This window comes from Camelus dromedarius, chromosome 2, assembly GCF_036321535.1.
Source record: "Camelus dromedarius isolate mCamDro1 chromosome 2, mCamDro1.pat, whole genome shotgun sequence".
Classification (NCBI taxonomy): domain Eukaryota; kingdom Metazoa; phylum Chordata; class Mammalia; order Artiodactyla; family Camelidae; genus Camelus; species Camelus dromedarius.
In genome coordinates, this window is record NC_087437.1 from 121,365,102 (window position 1) to 121,384,299 (window position 19,198).

At 64.4% G+C, this 19,198-nt stretch overlaps 1 protein-coding gene across 3 annotated transcripts in view; it reads left to right on the forward strand.

Moving 5' to 3' along the window:
• The window catches only part of SLX9 (SLX9 ribosome biogenesis factor), a 29,129-nt gene extending 21,500 nt beyond the window's left edge, over positions 1-7,629 (forward strand). For 2 of the 3 annotated variants that reach the window (XM_064476640.1, XM_031460872.2), the window contains 3 exons: positions 1,032-1,182; positions 5,498-5,566; positions 6,730-7,629. In XM_064476640.1, the coding sequence (XP_064332710.1) occupies positions 1,032-1,182; positions 5,498-5,566; positions 6,730-6,850 (341 nt within the window). In that variant the 3' untranslated portion in view covers positions 6,851-7,629. The remainder of the gene's footprint in view (positions 1-1,031; positions 1,183-5,497; positions 5,567-6,729) is intronic. The other variant, XM_064476639.1, reaches the window with a different exon arrangement.
• The last annotated feature ends 11,569 nt before the right edge of the window (positions 7,630-19,198 follow it).

Here is a 19,198-nt window from a genome sequence, read left to right on the forward strand (position 1 = left end):
GCGCTGCTCTGGCGGCATCTCCCGGCCTCTGCGGCCGCCAGCCGTTTGTCAGGAAGGTGCTTGTAGTTCCCTTTCTGGGCGTGACTCAGAGTCTGCAGCCCAGCTATCTGTAGCCCAGTAAGCCTCGCACAGGCTCTGGTCTGACTGGCCAGGCCAGGCCCACCGCAGCCGCGTCTGCAGGTCTCTTCATAGCAGGGCTTTTTTTTTTTTTCTTTTTTAAATAAAGGGGATCTAATGCAGATCAATTAACTAATCAACTGCCACAGTCAGGTGGTCTCCCTGGGGCAAGATCTGCACACAGACCTGTGAGCTGGTGTTTTCCACGAGCCACAAGGTGGAAACAATGTGTTGACTACCTGTTTTTTGAGCAATTTTGAAGTAAATGTATTTAAAATGAAGGTCAAATCCCGAGTCACTGTCCCCTTCTCCACGGAGGGGCCGCAGTTCCTCCCTGCCCTGCCCTCCCCACCACACACTGGAGCCCTGGGCCCGCCACCCCCTCCTGCGGGCTGTCCCGGTGCCCCGTCCCCACGGGCCCGCCCCCCTGTGCACAGATGTCTCGAGACCCAGTGGCACGCCTTCCCTCTCCTTTTGGGCTCGGACACTCTCCGTCTCGGTGTTCGGGACCCTCCCGCCTTGCGGGCTGCTCCCGTGGGAACCACTTTCTCCCTCCTGGTGTGTCCCCAGGAGGCACTGGGAGCAGAGAGGAAGGTGCCAACTGCTCTGACTGTGTGGCCCCCGAGCCCCCACTCCCGAGTCCAGGCCACACGCTATCGTCCCTTCTCTGGAAAAGATCCTCAGTGCCTGTCACCCAGTCTCCTTGTCAACCCTGTGATTAGACAGTGTGCCTCTGTGATTAGGGGGAGAAAATAGCTCAGAGCCACCGCCCCCAGGTTTCCAGGGCCGAGCTCGGGCTCTGGTGGGCTGGGGGTCAGGACCCTTACCGCTGGTATCCCACCTGCCAGTGAAGGTGGTGGAGGGTGCTTGTCCTCTGGTCATCATCTCTTGCTGACCCCTTGTCCCCTCCGCAGAAATTGAAGCCATCAAGCTGGCGGAGCAGAAGCGCAAGGCGGAGCGGAGGCGGCAGGCCACAGTGGTGGTGGGGGACCTGCAGCCCCTGAGGGACGCCCTCCCTGAGCTGCTGGAGCTGGAGGCCGGCGGCCGGCGTCTCCCTGCCAGACGGTGAGTGTCACGTCCAGCTGCCTGGTGGGTGCTGATGCGCGGAGGCCCGTCTCAACTCAGATACCCTTGCCCCGGGTCCAGCCGCGGGGCAGGGGCTGGGGTCTCAGGCCGGAGCTGCTCAGCAGGGTGCTGTGCCCGGCTGTCCCTGCCCGCTCCCCACCCCTGGCGCGTGGCCTGCCTCCGCTGCCTCCCTCCTGGAGCCAGACTTCCTCCCGGGCCTGTCCTGCCTCCCGTGGATCTGGGAGCTCCAGGAGAGCCGCCCCCTGCTGCTCCCAGGCTGCCGTTTCCTGGGCAGGACAAGGCCGCCGGCCTCGGGGGGAGGCAGCGGTACAGGTGTGACCGCAGCCGCGGCTCTAGAGCAAATGGGGAGTTGAGGCCTTTCCGTCCCTCATCATTCCTGCGTCGTCTCTAACTTTGCCTTTTTGAAATAATTCTTTCTCCAGCTGAATTCCCCTCTGATGAGAAGGGGTCTGGGCCCCCGGCCCCCTTTCACGGCTGTAGGTGGGGTGGTGGGTGCCATGCTCAGGGCCGCTTGCTGCAGAGCCAGGGGCTGGGCCCCAGGCCGGGGGCTGCCGGGATGGAAGCGCCCGGAATGTTGGGTCCAGACGAGGAGTGGCCACCAGAGCTGAGATTTGGCCACAGAACCGGAGCCTGAGATGCACATTCCATTCCTGCTTCTTGAACAAAAATGTGACCCGGTCAAGTACTCCTCCCCGGCTTCGAGTTTTCTCATCTGAAAAATGTGCTCGGGCCCCCAGAGGGGAGAGGGCCGCGTAAATACCGCGGCTGGCGGCCGAGGAGGGGCGTGCCACGGGGGCCTCCCAGCCCGTCGGCCAGGGTCACCACGCCCCCCCCCCCCCCCCGTGTGTCTTGGCGCTGGGGAGCTGTTTGCTTAAGGAAACGTTGTTTTGGAGCCGTTGTCGCTGCAGAGAAGCGGCAGAGGTGACACCAGGAGCCCCAGCGCCGCGGCCCGCAGCCTCCCATCAGCAGCCTTTTACTGCAGTGTGGGGCGTTCGTCACGCTCGGAACAGTGTTGATTCATAAGTAATAAGCTTAAAGTAATGCTTAATTTAAGCTCATAGTTTATCCAGATCTCCTCCGTTTTTACTTGGTGTCCTTTCCTGTTCCGGGACCTTACCCAGGATCCCACGTGACACCAGGTCATCATGTCCCCTTGGGTCTTCTCTGGGCTGTGACGGTTCCTCCGACTTTCTTGTTTTCAACGACCTTGACAGTTGTGAGGGGTCAGTCAGGCATTTTCCAGGACGCTCCTCCTGGAAAGAAGGGCCCTTCTCATCACGGCCCGTCCAGGGCAGCCGTCAGCACGACCGTCCCCATGACCTTCACCGCGGCCGCTGACCTTGGTCACCCGGCACAGGGGTGTCTGTGGGGTCTCTCCGCCACATGGCTGACCCCCCACTGTCCCCCGGAAGGGGGTCGCTGTGCACACCGGCACCCGAGGAGGGGGTCCGCCCCCCTCCCTGAGGACAGAGCAGCGGCCGGACCGACGTGGATTCTCCTGGGAGCAGATTCCCTCGTCTCCCGGTGTGCTCACCAGTCGTTTACTTATGTCAGGTCGGACCCACGGGTGTTTATTTTCTGCTCTGGGCCGTGATCCAATCCAGCTGAATTCTGCTGCTGCACCGGCTCCAGCTCTGGCCACTGGGAGCTCTCAGGCGGCCCCGGTCCCTCTGACTCCCCCGCGGGGCTGTGTGGTTTGTTGCTGAGCACAGCCTGCCTCTCGGCACCGTGCGCTCCAGGCTCGTTTTGGGCATTTCTCGCTCCTGTCCCCGAAGTGGCGTCTCTCCGGGAAGCTGGGTCTTTCCACTGGACTTGGTGTCAGAAACCAGGACCTGGGTGTTGGCGTGGTGACTGCCACTGGGGAGTCGTTTCTGGGCCCTCTCAGCTGACAGCAGGGACATACGTGTGTGTCTCTTGACCCGATGTGTTCTTGCGCAGTTGGGGACCACCCTCGTGTCTACCGCCGGCTGCAGGTTGGGGCCCCCAGGCTGCTACTAGCTTTGGTGATTCTCACAAGCCGGTTTGAGCACGGCTGTCGTCTGTTACGGGGAGAGGAGACAGGCTGAAGTTGGCCAAGAGAGGAGACCAGGGGTGGGGACTGCAGGAGAGTTCCAGACGTGGAGCTTCCAGCTTTCCCTCCCCATGGAGGCTGGACGGTGGTCTTGCCCAGTACCAGCCTGCAGCAAGGTGAGGGACTGTGCTGGAAGGGGACGCCCACCCAGCTCAGTCCCTTGTGGACAGGTGGGCATGGCTGGCAAACTTTATCTTTGGCCCCTTCACTCGATTCTTGTGCCCTTTTGAGATGGATGGGAGCCCCATTTCACAGAGTTGGGGTCCCTGTCATCGCTCTCGTCTTTCAGCTCCTAGCACAGGCCCAGGCCCTGCAGGTTTGCTGCCTTCCCTCACAGGCCAGGATTCCCTGGAGCTCATGCCGGGGGTGCCCTGGAAAGCAGCAGGTCACAGCTGGCAGGTGTTTCTGTTACCACTGCCCCCCAGGCTTGTACTAAAAGTCAGAGTTGGGCAGGATGTGTGGTGGCACCCAGATCCTGAGGGCAAGGCCTGGGCCCCCTGTCACCATCTGGGACACCCTGACCGAGGCCCTGGGCCTCCCCCAGTCCATCCCCGTCTGTGGGTGGCCTTGCAGGGTGGCGGGTGAGAGCCCCAGGCCGCAGGTGGGCCCGGGGTGTCCCCAGGCTCCACCAGGTGGGTGCCGCGCAGCGCTGAGGCCGGCCTGAGAACCGCACGGCGCTCCCGGGACCAGAGCCGCTGCCCAGGGCCATGCTTACCAGCAAGAGATCAGCTTCTCTGGGAAGTTGCTCCTCTGGCTGAAGGTAGCGGCTGAGGGCAGAGAGCCTGACACGGGGAGCGCAGGTCTTAACGGCAGCAGGGTTTGCCCGCCGGTGCTGCTTGGTTTCGGGGCCCCCCGTCCCCCTAGGGGTGGGTGAGCCATATGGGCCCAGTCACACCGGGGGGGGGGGGCCAGGCGAGGTGGCAGGAGACCCCCAGAGCTGGGCACACCTGGGCGCTCGGTGTGGCTGACAGAAGCCTGGCAGGAAAGCACTGGCCTGTTTTACATTTGGGGAAATTAAGGCTTCGGGGTTCCTCCCGGGTCAGCCAGCATCTGGAGCTGCCGCCCTGGTACTGGTGGGGCTGGGGCCCTCTTGCAGCCCGAGGACCAGTGTGGGCACTTGGCAGTGGCTGTGTGCATATCAGTCCTTCAGGCAGGTCTCTATCCGCTGTCCACCCTATCGGCCCCATGGCCAGAGCCAGGCCTGGACGCTGTGAATGAGCTGGGGCCCCCTGGGGGGGGACTTCAGAGCTGGTGGCAGGACTGGGGCAGGACGTCAGGGGTGCAAGCCCCCACCCCCGGGCTGCTGGTTTGGGTGCTGGGGGGTCAGTTCTGTTCCCCTGGTGGCCTTGGGGAATCACCCCACCTGTCTTTGTCCACAGCGCCAGTTAACTCCTGGAAGATTCCTCTGGAGGGGGTAGTTGTGCCTCCCTCTGAGCTGCCTACCAGGCCCTGGACGTGCCCTGAGGCTTGGGTGAGGGTCCTGCCCTTCCTTGCCTCCCACTGTGCCCCACCTGCCCCTTGGCCCCAAGGGGACCCCTGGGTGTGCTCGCACCAGGGGGCGGTGGACTCCCCTGTCGGAGCAGGAAGGGGTCCTGGGGGCCTTTCACGGGGGTGGGGATCCAAGGTTCCCGCTCCTCCCGCTGGAAGGCTGTGCTGGACCCAGGCCTCGCAACACACGGCTGCCTCCTGGGGGTGCTGGCTGGAAGGAGGGGGTCCTGAGCCCACCAATTCAGCTAGGGTGGGGCTCCTCAGAACTCTGGGTGGTCGGTGGGGTACCTGCCCCCTGGTGGCCACAGGGAGAAGGGTCAGCGGTGGGAGGAGCAGGGCTGCAGTGTCCTGGCCCAAGGCTGAGCCTGGAGGGGGTCCCGTACTGGGGGCCTGGAGCAGGATGGGATGGGCACTGGCACCCCAGAGCAGCCAGGGTGGGGCTGGAGGGCAGGGCACGTCTTTCATTCATAATTCACAGAGAAGCATGAATAAGACATGAGGGCTCTTGGTCTGGAGACTAAATTTAGGTGTCGTCGCAGGACCCAGATGCTTTCCGCCGCCCCACCTGGGTCCCTTTCCTGCCACGGGGCGCCCGTGTCTCCACGCGTCCGCACACGCTCCCAGAGTCATTCACGGGGTAGAGGGCCTGGTGTGGCCCCGTGGCCCCGAGTCTAGCGCGCTGGCGGGAGGTTCCAGGTGAAGCTGTGCTGTGCCAACTCACCTCTCTGTCCACAGTGGGGCTGCCAGCAGGCCTCGGCCAGCCGAGTTGAGCCGGATGAACGCGGCACAGAGGCTGCAGCTCCTGTGAGTATGGTGCTGCCCCCGCCCCCGCACATCCCTGCCCCGGACGGTCAGGCCTCTGGCCGCTTCCCCAGCCCCAGTCCACGCGGGGCCGGCTCTGGGCACAGCCTTGTGGTTATGGTGAGGGGAGCAGCTGCTCCTGGCTGTCGGGGGCCCAGGTCTTTGCTGGGGGCTGGTATGGGCACTCGGGGACCCTGCTGTCCTGGGCATCTTGGGGATGTAGACACGTGGCTTGGGCAGTCGGTCATCAAGTGGGGTCCAAAACCTCCCCATTACAGCCAAGAACGCTGGAGCCCAGTGTGATTTGGCCTTGTCCTTGGTCACACACCTGCACGGACAGAGCCCAGGCCCAGCCCCCCACCCCACCTCGCCAGCCCCGGCCAGGGCTGTCCCCACCACTACAGGCCCACGTGGGTTTCTGACCAGGTCGTCTGAGTTTCAGTGGCAGAGGTGGTGTTCCCCAGGGGCCCCTGGCGAGGCCACCTGTGGCCATGCTGGGCCATGGGGTCTACTGGACGTGAGCTGGCCCCAGCACTTCTGAAAGGTGGCGTGACCACGCCTGCTCCAGGTGGGGGCCGGCTGGGGTCGGGATGGGCGCAGAGTGTTGGCACTGCCATGGACAATGGGGGCGTGGGACCTCCTGCAGGAGAGGGGCCCACCGAAGCCTGCCTGTCGCTCATCACCGCAGCGCCCTGGGGAGCAGGGCTGGTCGCGTGGTGCCGGGCTCACGCCCCTGGTTCCTGCTCCTGCCGTGGCCGCATCTGTTCTGGCTGCACTGGAGGGAGGCATGTCTTATGTAAGGTCTCGTGTGTGCAGGCGCCTGCCGGCTGCTGCCGTTCATGGCAGCTCCGTGTCCGTTCAGGGACGGGATGGGGCCTGTGTGACTGTGATGAGCCTGCAGGGCAGCCAGTCCCCTCCAGCCCAAAGCCCTGAAGCCTGAAGCCCTCAGACCCCACCTTGGCCTGCCCCCACCCGAGACTCTCCTGGCAGAATTTCACAGCCCCACTGCCTTCCTCACCCCCAACCTTGCCCTGGCCCAGGACCAGCCCTTTGCTGGGGTCCCTGCAGCGTGGCCAAGCGGGGGCCGGTCCCGGGGGTGCTGAATGCTCTTCCCGGCCCCCTCTGAGGGGCATGGGTTTGCTGACCTCTGATCTCCGTTCTTTCAGAGAGGAAGAAAGGACGCGGTTTCAGGAGCTGCTGGCCAGTCCGGCCTACAGAGCCAGCCCCCTGCTGGCCATTGGGCGGCAGCTGGCCCAGCAGATGCAGCTGGACGGCAGCCAGCCCTGACCCGGCCCTGGGGTGTGCGTGAGCTCCGAGGACGCACAGAGGGCCGATTGCACCACCCGCCCTGCACCACCAGGCCCCTCATGACGGTGGCTGTGGTCCTCGGCGCAGCTGGGCCCCGTGAGTGGGGGAGAGGAGCGGTTTACACGGCAGCATTGTGACAGCCTGTTTTGCAATGAAACAAGCGCTGGGAAAACGGCAGGATGTGTGTGGGGCTGGAAGCCGGCCGCCCAGGCGGCGGTGCGGCCCCGTGGCCTGCCTCCTTCACGCTTCCCTGTTTTGTCTGAGTTTGTCAACAGCAACCGCACATTTATTATATATTATTTTAAGAGAGAATCCTGGCTTCCTGGTTCTCCAGGGACTCCAGGGCGTGGCTGGACCACCTCCTGGTGACGCCCTCTGTCAGGGCCCCTGACTTCCCCCCGCACCCCAGGACCTTCCCTGTGGCCGCGTGGCGGCCATGCCAGAGCGGAGGACGGGGACGTGAGGTGTGAGCCGGCTCTGCTGTCCCTGCTGGTGAACCTCGGACCCCGCCCCGGAGTGTGGCTGGAGAAGCCACAGATGTGTGGGGACCGCCCCCCAGAAGAGCCCTGCTGCCCAGACAGGCGCGGGCCGGGGCTGAGAGCAGGAGTGCAGGTTGGAGAGCTTTGCCGGGAGCTTCTGGCTCGCCCCGTGCAGGCTGCCCTGTCTGAGTGGAGGGACCTCCGCGTTTGTATATCTGTTTTTTAATCTTTGTAGAATGAACTTGGATTACTTGGTAATAAATTTAAGTGACAGTGAAACAGCTTGGTGTTTTCTGTGCATTTTAAACATTTAGTTTGCTGTCCTGCTCTGCAGGGCGTGTGGTGCAGGCCTCTGAGGGGCTGGCTCTGTCTGGGTGGGTGCCCCCCCACCCCCAGGCGCTCCGGGGGTCCGTCACTGGGGCACGAGGCCCACAGGCCCAGGCTGGGGGGTGAGGAGGGGGGCAGGGGAGTGGGGGCTGGGGGACGAGCCCTCTAAGGGGGTCACAGGGAGAGGGAGGGTCGGCCTGGGCAGTGGTGTCATCCAGCTGAGGGAGCAGTAGGTTAGAGGGGAGCGTGAGGGGCTCCGCACCACCCGGAGTCCTTAGCACCTGTGGGGCCCGGTGGGGGTCCCTGGTGCCCAGGGAGAGGGCCATCGGATCGGTCTGAGGACTGAGGGCAGGGGCCCCCGTGCCTGCCCGCCTGCCTCTGCCTCCCTCCCAGCTGCCTTTACGTTCCTCTTTCTCTCTCCTGGGGGAGGAAGCTGAACTTCGCACCCAGGTGTTGCTGACTGCGTGACTGACCGAATGAATGAGAGGCAGGAAACAACGGGTCCTAGGCGGGCCCAGACGATGGAGCCCAGGGCCCGGCAGGGCTGGCCTCGGGTCTGCACACGGTGTGCAGGGGAGGGGGCTGCTCTGGGGCCCGGCAGACCCCTCCTTCCCCTCTGCGTGAGCTGCAGGCGGGGTTCTGCGCGGTGAGGGAGGGAGGGCCCGGTGCTGAGGGGCAGGCCGCAGGTATCTGGATTGCTGCACAGGTGACCCTGCCCGTCTGCTCCTGGCTTTGTCCAGACGGTCCTGCATGGGGCTCACACACCGTCTTCCTGGTACCCGACCCAGGTCCTGAAGCCTCAGCGGGTCTGACCGTGTTTGTGCTCCAGGCATTGGGTATCACCAGGTTTGTCTGGGGCGGGGATGGGGACGCGACTCCCAGGGCCAGGCGGGCCTGGGCAGCTGCTCCTGTTGGCATCCAGTGCCGCTCGAAGCCAGGTTTGTACAAACTCCAGATGTGTTGCTTCTGGAATGTTCCTCGTGCAGTGATAATGCCAGTGCCGCAGCCTGGCTGAGGTCATCATGCCGAGATGTTGGGGCCCAGCCCCTCCACGCCTCCAGCGGGTTCTCAGGGTCCTCCTGGGTCCAGGATAGCAGCTGGTGGGCGGAGGCCACACAGCCATGGCTTCCAGGCCCTTCTCTGATGTCACGATCCTGGGGTAGCTGGTCCCCTGCTCCTGGGGTAGCTGATCCTGGGGCCATGGGTCTGCATGGGAAGTCCCTTATTTTAAAGCCGAAGACTGTTTTTCTTCTAAAGATGTTCAGACAGCGTAGGCTACGGTGAAGATTACAGGTATGCTCCTGACGCCGGCTTGTGCTTCTGGAGTCTCCCTCGAGGTCCCCGGGAGAACACGTGGTCACTTCTGTTTCTGAACCCCAATGTCTCCCCCGGTGCCGCAGAGGCTGCTGGGCCTGCAGCCCGTCCCTCCCGTCCCCGCGGCCCCCGCCGCCTGAAGAGGCCCCGGGGCCCCTGGCTGGGACCCTCTGCAGAGGGACACTGAGGCCCGGAGACGGGGCGCTCCCCCAGCCGGCCTGGGGGGTGTCGGGCGCACTTCCTGCTGCGTCCTTGGGAACACAGAGCTGCTGGCCACCCTGTGACCCCCACTTACACACTAGACCTCCACCCTCAGTTCAGGGCAGCACGGGGTCTGGGGTGCCCTAAGAGGAACTGGTCCCCTGACAGCAGCCCCCTCCACCGTGCCCTTGCCTGCCTTTGGTGTCTGGTTTCTAGCCCAGCGGTAATTACTCCCTCCTCGGCGTCTCTGCCAGGTGGGGGAGCAGATCCTAATTACATAACGATGTTTAATTAGAGAATTGGGCACAGGTCGGCCCTCGGCTGCAGGCCTCCTGCGGAAGGAGCCGGCCAGGCTTCTCTCCTCTCCTGCAGGTGCCCCGGGGTCTGACTGCACCCCCCCCCCCCAGGCTGACGTGCCCCTCGCCCTCGTCCTTGTCACCCGGCAGGGCCCTCCTCCAGCTCCGTCTCATTCTGACTACTGCTTCTGGCCTCATCGATGGCCGTCCTGAGCCACCCCCACCAGATGAAGGGACCCCTCTGGTGGGGCAGGCACAACTGTCCTGGAAGCCCAGTCCAGGCCTGCTGGGGCCCACCAGGGGAGGCAGGGGGATGGTGGCCAGTCTGAGCGAGGCGGGTGTCAGCTCCATGCCAGCGGAACTCACACCTGGAGGCCAGGCTGGAGGCAGCGGCTCTGGGCGGGACCCTTTGGCCCAGACCCCCGACTCTTCCTGGGAGAAGCTTGAAGACTTGACACAGGGGATTCCCGCCGCCTCCCCGCCAGCTTTCCCTTCAGGGATCCTGCCTCTGGGGCACAGGTGTCCTGCTTTCTCTGGTTGGTGGAGTCACTTCACTGTGCTGAGTCGCCCGGGACACCTCCTCCCTCTGCCGCCGGCGGACACACAGCCACCCTCACTTGACTTGATTTTTACGGGTTGCTTCTTAAACGTTTATTTTTTTTTACAGTATGTAAAGTGTTCCACTGTAGGTGTCAAGACTACAGTATGTAATTTAAATCTTTTCTTAATAAATGTGCTGGACAGCTAGGACTGGTGGGTTTTATTCTGCTGGAGGATGTGTCTAAAAGCAAGCGTCTGAGTCATATTTGTAGAGGATTGTTAGCGTTTGTCCCCAGAGACTGGGGCCGCCCTGCACGCTGGGCAGGGACGGCTGGGGCTATGGGCTGGGAGCCCAGGGGGACCAGGTCTACCCCACAGCCCACGCCCAGGCTGGGGGCCGGCTTGGGTCCTCGGTCTGTGCAGATGGGAAAAGATAATCCCACAGGTAAATGTGGGACTTGAGTAAGTGACGCTGTGTCCAGCGCCAGGTCCCCACCCTCCCTGTGCCTGGGGGCCCCTGGTGCGCTGGGGCCTTGCAGCCTGAACCCCAGACAGGAGTGACTGGGATTAAATGAAGGAGGAAGAGCGGCTCCAGTGGGGCCAGGCTGACGGCCACCTCCCCGGGCTCCTGCACTCAGAGACCACCGGCTCAGACGGGGTGCGGGTGGGGGCTCCAGGGGTGCCGACCCCCCACCCTTGGGGACATGCCGGCCGTGGGGTGATGGTGTGACCGTGTGTGCTTTCAGGAGGGACTCTGCAGGTACGAGGTAGGCGATTGCCCTCCAGCGTGTCCTATCAGAACAGGAGGGAACCCATCTCCTAACTCCTGGGCGCGCGTCTCTTGAACCCCTTCTTGGCGCCTGTTCGCGGTCACGTGCTTCATTATCACTTTTACTGCTTGGGGGGCGGGGGTGGGCAGGTGGTGCGATCAGTTTTCCACAAGCCGAGCAGGGCTCTGCGTTCCTGGCTCACCACCTGGCGCCTCTGCGCTCGCCTCTGCTCGGGCGGGAGCCGCCCACAGCCCTTACGGCCCCTCCCGGAGCGGAGAGGTGAGCGGCCACCTTTCAAACCCGAGGCTTTTCCCACGGGTCCCTGGGAAGGTTCCCGCCACGCCCGCGAGCCTGGGCCCGATGGGGGGGGGCATCTCTACCTTCACTGTCCCCCCCGACCCCGAGGCTGGACCCCACCCTGCTCTCGCTCCCCCCGGATGGAGGAGGTCAGGCCCCTTCTGCTGCAGGGCTTCGTCCTGGTCCTCAGGCCCGACTAGCTGTCCCTTCCAGCCCCCCAACCCTGAGCCAGGCCTGGAGGGACCCCGCCCTGGCCACCCCTCGGGTGTCCTGTTGTCCAGTTGATGTCCTGGTCCTGGCACCCCAGTAGGAGCCGATGGATGCGCTGGGACCACCACCTGCTCTCTGGGTTGGTCTCCCAGGTTCTCTGACCAGACAGCCCCCCCCTCCCCGCATGCCTGGCCCGGAGCTGCTCCCCCCTCGTCATCCTGGGACAAAACCGCCTCGTAAGGAACGTCTCCAGGCTCAGCGTGAAGCCGGCCCAGCCACCCTCCTCCCTGGACAGACCGGACACGTCAGTCTGCCTCCACCCAGCACTATGGGGGACACGTAGAAGCAGGTCCTAGTGACCGGGTGCCGTCCTGTACAGTCTCCCTGTCTCTGTGCTGGGCCCCCACTGTGGTCTGTCCCCAGGCTGTGCCCAGAGCCGGTCCTCCCCCGGCTGGTGGTGGGCCTGCACCCCCCCGCTCCCCCAGGGCAGCTTCCAGAGTCCAGGTGAGATGCCCTGCGCTGCGCGGTGAGCGGCAGTGCTGCAGACGGTGGCCTGTCCCTCGGCCAGGGTGTGGTGGGGACGGCACGGAGCAGAGCCCGGCTAGCGCACGCGGACCTGTCTGGGGGGAAGCTCAGCTGTGGCCAGGAAGCCACCCACTGTTGGGAATGTTCGTCATGGCAGCAGAACCTGGCCCGTTGTGACCGATGCACCTCCTCCCTTTCCCATCGAGGAGCCCACGGAGGAGAAAAGGAAGCCACTCTGTGCTGAGGTCAGGAGTGGGCGCCATCAGCAAGTCGGGCCAGAAATACTGAGAAATAAGAATTTTCTGCAAGAAACAGCAAGTCAGACGTGCTCCCAGGGAACAGCAGTGGAAGAAGGGCCTCCCTGCGTGGCCCCAGCGGCGCCTCTGTTCCCCGGGGAGGCGGCCCCAGCGGGACACGCCTGCCTGCAGGGGCCCGTGCGCAGGGCGCCCTGTGCCCGAGGTGCCCGGAGAGACACTGACGCACCGCCGGATGCAGACGAGCTCTCCGACACACGCAACGGGGCCGAAAGTGACCACTCAGTCGCACTGAGGTGTGTGGCGCAGCTTGCCAAAGAAACAGCTGCTCTCACAGCGAGCTGAGTCACGGAGGAAGCAACACGGCCTGACAGGTGGTCTGGAAAAGCAGCACGGAAGACGCTGCCCAAGGAAGCTTCTCGAAGGCAGTGGAGGAGACCTGAGCATCGTGAGGTTGTCTTTATACACAAGAGAATAGGAAGTGCTTGGACGAAGCATTCCGCTCCAGACCGTGGAGGAGAGGACTGCGGCACGGCCTGGAGCCCCAGGAAGCTGTGGGGACACGTGGAGAGATAAAAAGCAGTGGCTGATTTGGCAAATAGAAAGGCTGTAGAGTCATGAGTTCGGGAGCGCGGACGCCCCTGGGGGCTGCTTGGGGCGGAGTCCGCCCCCTGGATGTCTCACCGGGGCGCCATCAGGGAGGCGGCCGGTCCCCGATCTGCCAGGAGCGGCCACGGGTCCAGCTGACGGGGCTCCGCCCGGCCTGTCCTCGTCCTCACAGCCGGCCCTCCGCACGGGGACCGAGTCGGCGCTGCAAGTGTCACTTCTGGTTGTGTGGCGTCTGTCTGTCGGTGTGAGCCACGTCAGGAGCGTGCTAGCCCGTGCCCCGGCCCCCGGACCCCTGCCCGGCCGGGCGCCCCTGCCCTGCTCTCCGAGGCGCTGGGGAGGGCGGGCAGCCGGCGCCGTGTCTCGTCTCCCCTGCCCTTTCCACCAAGGAGAAGGACTCAGACTGCACATGGGGAGCTGGGCTCCCGGGACAGGGCAGGGCTCACGGCAGCCCTGAAGGGGTCAGTCCTTTCCTCCCAGCGATCTGGGAAGAGGGCCAGAGGCCCCGAAGTCCGAGCGTCTGGACGGGCCCACGGTGGGGCCCGAGGGCCAGGAAACACTGTTTGCACCTCGTCCAGGGCTGGTGCCAAGAGGACCCGCTCCAGCCACGCCAGGGTGAGTCCCGGAGCTCCCCTTCCCTGTCCTGACCAGGAGCGCCAACCACAGATGTCACACAGCAGCCCCCAGAACACGGGACCTCCAACGTCGAAGGAAACCAGGCACCTTTTCTCTTCCCACCCAACCCCAAGAACCAGACTGAGCCCCCTCCCGCCAGGAGAAAGCAGGGGTCTCTCTGGGCCTCTGGAGTGACCCCTGGCTGGGGGCCCCACATGCCCACGTGTGGCTCCTTCCCGGCAGCACTCGGAGGGCCAGCGACCTCCGAGTGCTGCCGCCCCTGCTTCCGTCCGGCTCCCGGGCCGCGAGCGGGAGGCCTCGCAGCTGCTCAGAGTGGAGCGAAAGTTGTTTGGATGAGACTAAAACAAGACGACCATATATCAAAGGCAGCTGTAAAGCAGGACTTAGCCTTGTAATAACACTGTGGTTTTGTTTGCGCATCTTGAAAAATGTGAGTGTGATCTCAGCCAGGTGGTGGCCACAGGCCGAGGCCTCGGGGGGGTCTCTGCTGTCACTCAGGAGCACAAGCCCTCGTGGGCCCCCAGTTCCAGAGGCCGCTGCGGCCCCTGCTTACCCGGCTGAAAGGGGCAACATACTGTCGGGGGGCCGTTCTCCCCAGCCCACCTCTGCCCACGGCTGCTGGTGTTGGTAAGAGTGACCGAAGGGCCTTCTCCACCTTCTGGGGCCGGGCTCGGGGCTGGTGGTGTCCCCATGTCATCTCGGACTCCGGCCAACCCCACGACGGGGGCGCCTCTCTGGCCGGGAGCTACGGGTGAGGACGCTGAGGCCGGCCCCCTCATCCACCAAGGGGGCCTGAGCCCCGGGCCGTCAGCTCACAGAGCCGGCCTCCCAGATGGCCCTGCTGCCCCCCTGCTGGTGTGCCCCTTGCCCCTCACCCCACACATGGCACGGTGGCCCTGACAGCCCACGGCAGCCTTGTCCACGCCGGTTCTGAAAGGCCGCGTGGCTCCTTTGAGGTGCACGGTGAGGGCGGGGGCTACAGCCAGCACCCATCCTGGTAACGGACCCTCCAGCCCCAGCCCTGCAGGCGGGGCAGCCCGAGGTGCAGCGGGAAGCTGCAGGAGTTGCGGCCTGCGGGCTGTGTAAAGCTGTGTTTGGGGGCAATTCGTGACACAGCGGCAGGTACCTAATACACGGGGCCCAGCAGGCCACAGCCAGCCCCGTCCTGCCGTGACCGAACCTTGGCCCCTTGCAGCGGAGGCCGACTCACAGCTCCCAGAGCCCACTGCCCCTGCAGGCCAGGTTCCAAGCAGCCCAGCCCTGCCAGGCCACGTCCAGTGTGTCCCTGTCAGGCCCAGGCCCCCTCGCCCTTGGCTAGGCGCCTCCCCATCCTTCTCTCCCCAGCCCACTGGGGCCCACCCTATTCAGGGCGCCATCCTTACACGCAGCCCTAGGCCCCCTGTCCTCACCGATGTCCCCTGGGACTTTATCCGGCCTCACTCCTCACCCTCCCCCGCCCCAGCTGCCCTTTCCATTGTTTCCTGGGACCCAAGGAAATTTTCCTGGATCCCAGCCCTGCCTTGCAGGTTCTGCAAACCTCTTGCCTTCTGCCCTCCCATCCCCCACACCTGTCCCATCCCCACACCTGTCCCACCCCCACACCTGTCCCATCCCCCATACTTCTCCCACCCCCAGTGAGTGTGTCAAGAACCCACCCCGGCAGCCACCGCTCAGGTTATAAAACCCGCTTGTCAGCCTCCATGGAACGCCTCGCCGGTGACAGGACCCCAGGGGCAGTGGGTGAAATGTGCAGCCCCTGCTGGTGGTGTCCTGTGACGAGGCTGAGAAGGTGCTTTGTCAGTGAGGCCCGAGCACTGGCTCTGCCCGCAGTGACGCCTCCTGAGGACCCTGGGTCTGGGACACAGTTTCCCAGCCTTGGGCGCAGAGTCTTGGCCAGCCAGATGGGACTGGCCATGGGAGACCTGGGTCCCTCCCGAAAGGTCCCTGTCTGTTCGAGCACAGTGGCCCTGTCTTAGCCTGCGTCCAGGGCTGCAGGTTGTTGGATTGGGGCCTGGGCATCGGGGGAGAGGAAGAAGGGTGGCTCGGGGGCAGCTGTCCGGTGACGGTGAGGGTGCTGATCCGTGTGCTCTGCGTTCCTGCACGTCGTGAACGGAATTCCCATGTGGCTCTTGTTTATGGGCCTTTATTAATGGCTTACGTTTCTGTTGAACCGTTCATTAGCTGTGCAGCCGACAGAGCTGTAACTGCACCCCAGCACTGAGACTGGGGCCCACATGTGTGCCTGTGTGCGCACGTGTGTGTGAATTAATATTACCCAGATATGCACGCAAGTGTGTTCACATGTGCATTGGGTGCCCACACGTGTGCCCCTTGTATGTGTGTTCATGTGTGCACACATGCACAGGGGGCTCTCATGTTCTTGAACTTGAACTCCTGGGCCCAAGGCCCCCATCTGCTTGAGGGGTGGTGACCCGCAGAGGAAGATTCTGCAGCAAGTTGATGTGGGGAAGCTGTTCTTTGCTCTGAGAGAGGATTCCCCAAGTTCTTTCATCTCCCTGTTTAGAGCCTGGTCCCAGCCTGGAGGACAGGGCCGCACCGGCCCCTCCTTCCTGCCTCGTGGAGGGCCACGGGTGCCTGCAGCCTCTGACTGGCAGGTCCGGACAGAGCCTGTTTAATCAGATGGTGTTTCCAGGAGCCAAATAACAAACATACTTTCTGGAAGCAGCGGGAACAGCCTGTCTCCCAGGAGAGGAAGGAAAACAAGAAGCTGCTGATGGCCACACCCAAGACAGTTAGAGGCCACTGGGGTGACCGGGCCTGGCCTTGCCAGCTGGCACGAAGGAGGGAGCTCTGCACGTGCAAAGGCCCTGCGCACGGAAGCCTGCAGACTCAGGGCCGCGGCCTGGGCACCGAGGGCCCACAGCTCTGGTGTAGGCAGAGGTCCACCTGCCCAGAGGCCGTGGCCACTGCCTCAGGCAGGTGCTCCCCAGTCTGGCTCTTTAGAGGCCCCTGCCTCCATCAACCCTCCCAGCCCAGGTCCTGATGCCAGGTGAGGGGGCCTCACCCTCAGAGGTGGGTCTGTGGCCTCCTCCCTGGACCCCACCTCCCCAAGAAGGCTGGTGGCCTCCCAGAGGGGGACAATATCCTGCAGGCAGCAGGCGGGTCTTGGCCTGAGCCCTGTCAGGACTCACGTAGGACATTACTTAGAAAACCAGAGTTTCCCTTGGGAGACTCAGCCCTGCCGGGGTGCTAAGAGGAGGCCTGTGGCTGCCCGGGCTCTCTGCCTCTTGGAATCTGATCTCCCGTTTTGTTCGTGAGCTGCTGGCCTGACAAGCCGACCCCACTCAGCCTGGGCCGCCTGCTGAGGCCGTGGCCCTGGGGCATTCTTGGCGGAGTCCCGCACTCACGCGGGAAGGAGGGGTCTGTCCGAGGCCACGGCGCCCAGCTGTGCACAGCCACCCCAACCCTGATCCAGATTCCCTGGGGCTTCGACGGGACGGAAATCCAGATCTGAACCCCTCTTCCCGGGTGAGTCTCACGTGCAGTTGGGGTGCAGGGAGAGAAAGGACCTCGCCGGGGGGTGGGGGGGGGCTGGACTGTGGACCCAGTGGGTTCGGGGTGAGGCCTGGAGCAGCTGGGCTGGGTCAGAGACAGGCCGGGTTGGGCCCTTTCCCCGGGGCGCCCTCTGTGACCTGGGAGAGAGATCACCGCTGCGGGGGAGTCATCACAAGCTCGGCGCTGACGCCTCCAGGAGAAACACCTTTTATTTTCAGTCTGCACTGTCAGCTTCCTGGGCAGCTGAGGACCAGGCGCTGCTGGGTCTGCCCGCCCCGCCTCCGAGCTGAAGCTGGGGCAGCCTCCTCACGCACCCAGAACCATCTGCTCCCTGAGCACGCGCCATTCGCAGCTGGGCCGGGAGGAAGGGGCCATGAGCGGGCCTGATGGGCAGGTAATGGGGCAGTTTGACAACAGGCCTGGTCCCGCCGGCCCTGGCTCGGCAGTGTCCTCAGGGAGGCCGTGGGGAGGGCCCTCTGGACTCCCCGGCACCCCTCACTCCCCACCCCGGGCTGGGGACACCAGGGAATCGCAGCAGTGGGTCTGCCGGCCTCTGCCAGCCTCGGGCACCCCCTCCCAACACGCTGCATCCCCGTGTCCCCGACCCACGGCCACCCCGGGGTCTGCAGGGGGACTGAGGCCAGCCCTAAAAACTGGAGGGAAGGGTGGCCAAGCAGCGGAAGCCCCGGCTCCGGGTGGGCAGCAGGAGCCCGGCCTCTCCACTGGGCAGGTGGCAGCTGAAGAGGCCCAGCGTCCACAGCGCATGAGAAAGAGACACCCGGCTCGGGGTGCGGGTCTGGGCTCTGCTCTCTGTAGCCCCACAGACGGGGCTGCGTCTGCTTCACGGGCCACCAGGCCCCGCGCACCCCGACCATCCAGCTGAGCCCCGGGCAGGGTGTAACCCAGTGTCTGGACTCCGAGCAGTGCCCCTGCTGCCGTCTACCCCTTCCCCATCTCCTGGGGCCCGTGATTTGGCCCCCTCCCCCCGACTATCTGGGGTCACCCCTTCCTTCCCTGCATGCCATGTGGGCTGGAGTTTGCCTGGCACCCCACGTGCGTCTGTGCACATCTGGACATTTCCAGAATAGAAGGTTCTGGAAGCCGCGGCCAGAACCCTGTGCATCCTCAGCTGGCTCAGGTGTCAGTGCATCTTCTTGAAAGGAACTCTGGTCTGCTCTGCTGGATTCTGTGAGGCCGGCTCCTGCAGACCTGCTTCCCTGGGGGGGTCTGCGGACAGGGCCCTCCCAGGGTGCCACCCTCCCTCATTCCTGTGCCGGCAGTGGGGCTGCCCAGACGCAAAACCTGGACCCATCTTGGCCTCACGTGTGCCCAAGGGTCAGCTGCCCGGCAGCGTCCATGTCCACCCAACGGGCAGAGGCTGGGCCAGTGCAGCTGTGGGGCCACCTGTGTCCCCACCTTGGACGGAGGCTAATCCCCTGGGCGGCTCCCATACAGCCGCTCGGAGGTCAGTGGTCCTGCTGTCCAGATGCCAAGGCCGCGCGCACTCCAGAAACCTGGCTGGGCTGACACCTCGCCCTCCCCCGGTCCTCTCCCACGGCATGAGCCAGCGCCTCGGAAAGGATCTCTTTCGTCAGTGGGGGACAGTAAGGGACAGCCTGGCCTCCCCCCAGCAGGCCTTCAGCTGCCTGCTCACCATGGAGCTGTCCCTGCCCTGACTGCGCACTGCTCGGCTCCCCGGGGGCGGGAGCTGCAGGGGCAGACGGGGGGTTGAGGGGTGAGCTCAGCCCAAGGGAGTACTTAGGGATGCCCCTTCTCTGGCCTCAGGTTCCCTGATCCGGGAGGCCCCCCACTGCCCACCGCTCACAGTCTACATGTTCCCGAGGGTCTCGCGTCTCCGTGCCGTCGATGACGCCAGGGGGAGGGGCTGGCCAGGCCCCTCCTCTCCTTCCATGGGGTAGGGGTGCCTCTGCAAGGGGCCGAGCAGCTCGTGAGCTGCTTCACGGCAAGTCAGGCGCTTCTTGGAGAAGGTGCTTGCTTTGTCGTGGGAGCGGCCGGTGCGACGTGCTCTCCGGAGACAGAACAAGGGAGCAGCTAGGAGGGGCAGCCGGTGCCGGCCAGGTGGGGTCTGCGGCCGCGCCCACCTCTCCCTGCAAAACCCCCGCATGGCCAAATGGTCCAAGAAACTGCCACTCGGGGGGCCCTCCGTGTTTGTTACAATGAGAATCGGGTCCTTTGGCTCTTCTCTATCTGTCTTTGGCCAGTTCGGGGTCACGGCTGTCTCAGCCGGACGTATTAGCTCAGGCAGCTTAACCCACATAAGTTATTCTCTCAAGGCCTGGAGGCTGAAGCCCGAGGTCCGGGTGTGGCAGGGCTGGTCCCTCCCACGGCCTCTCTC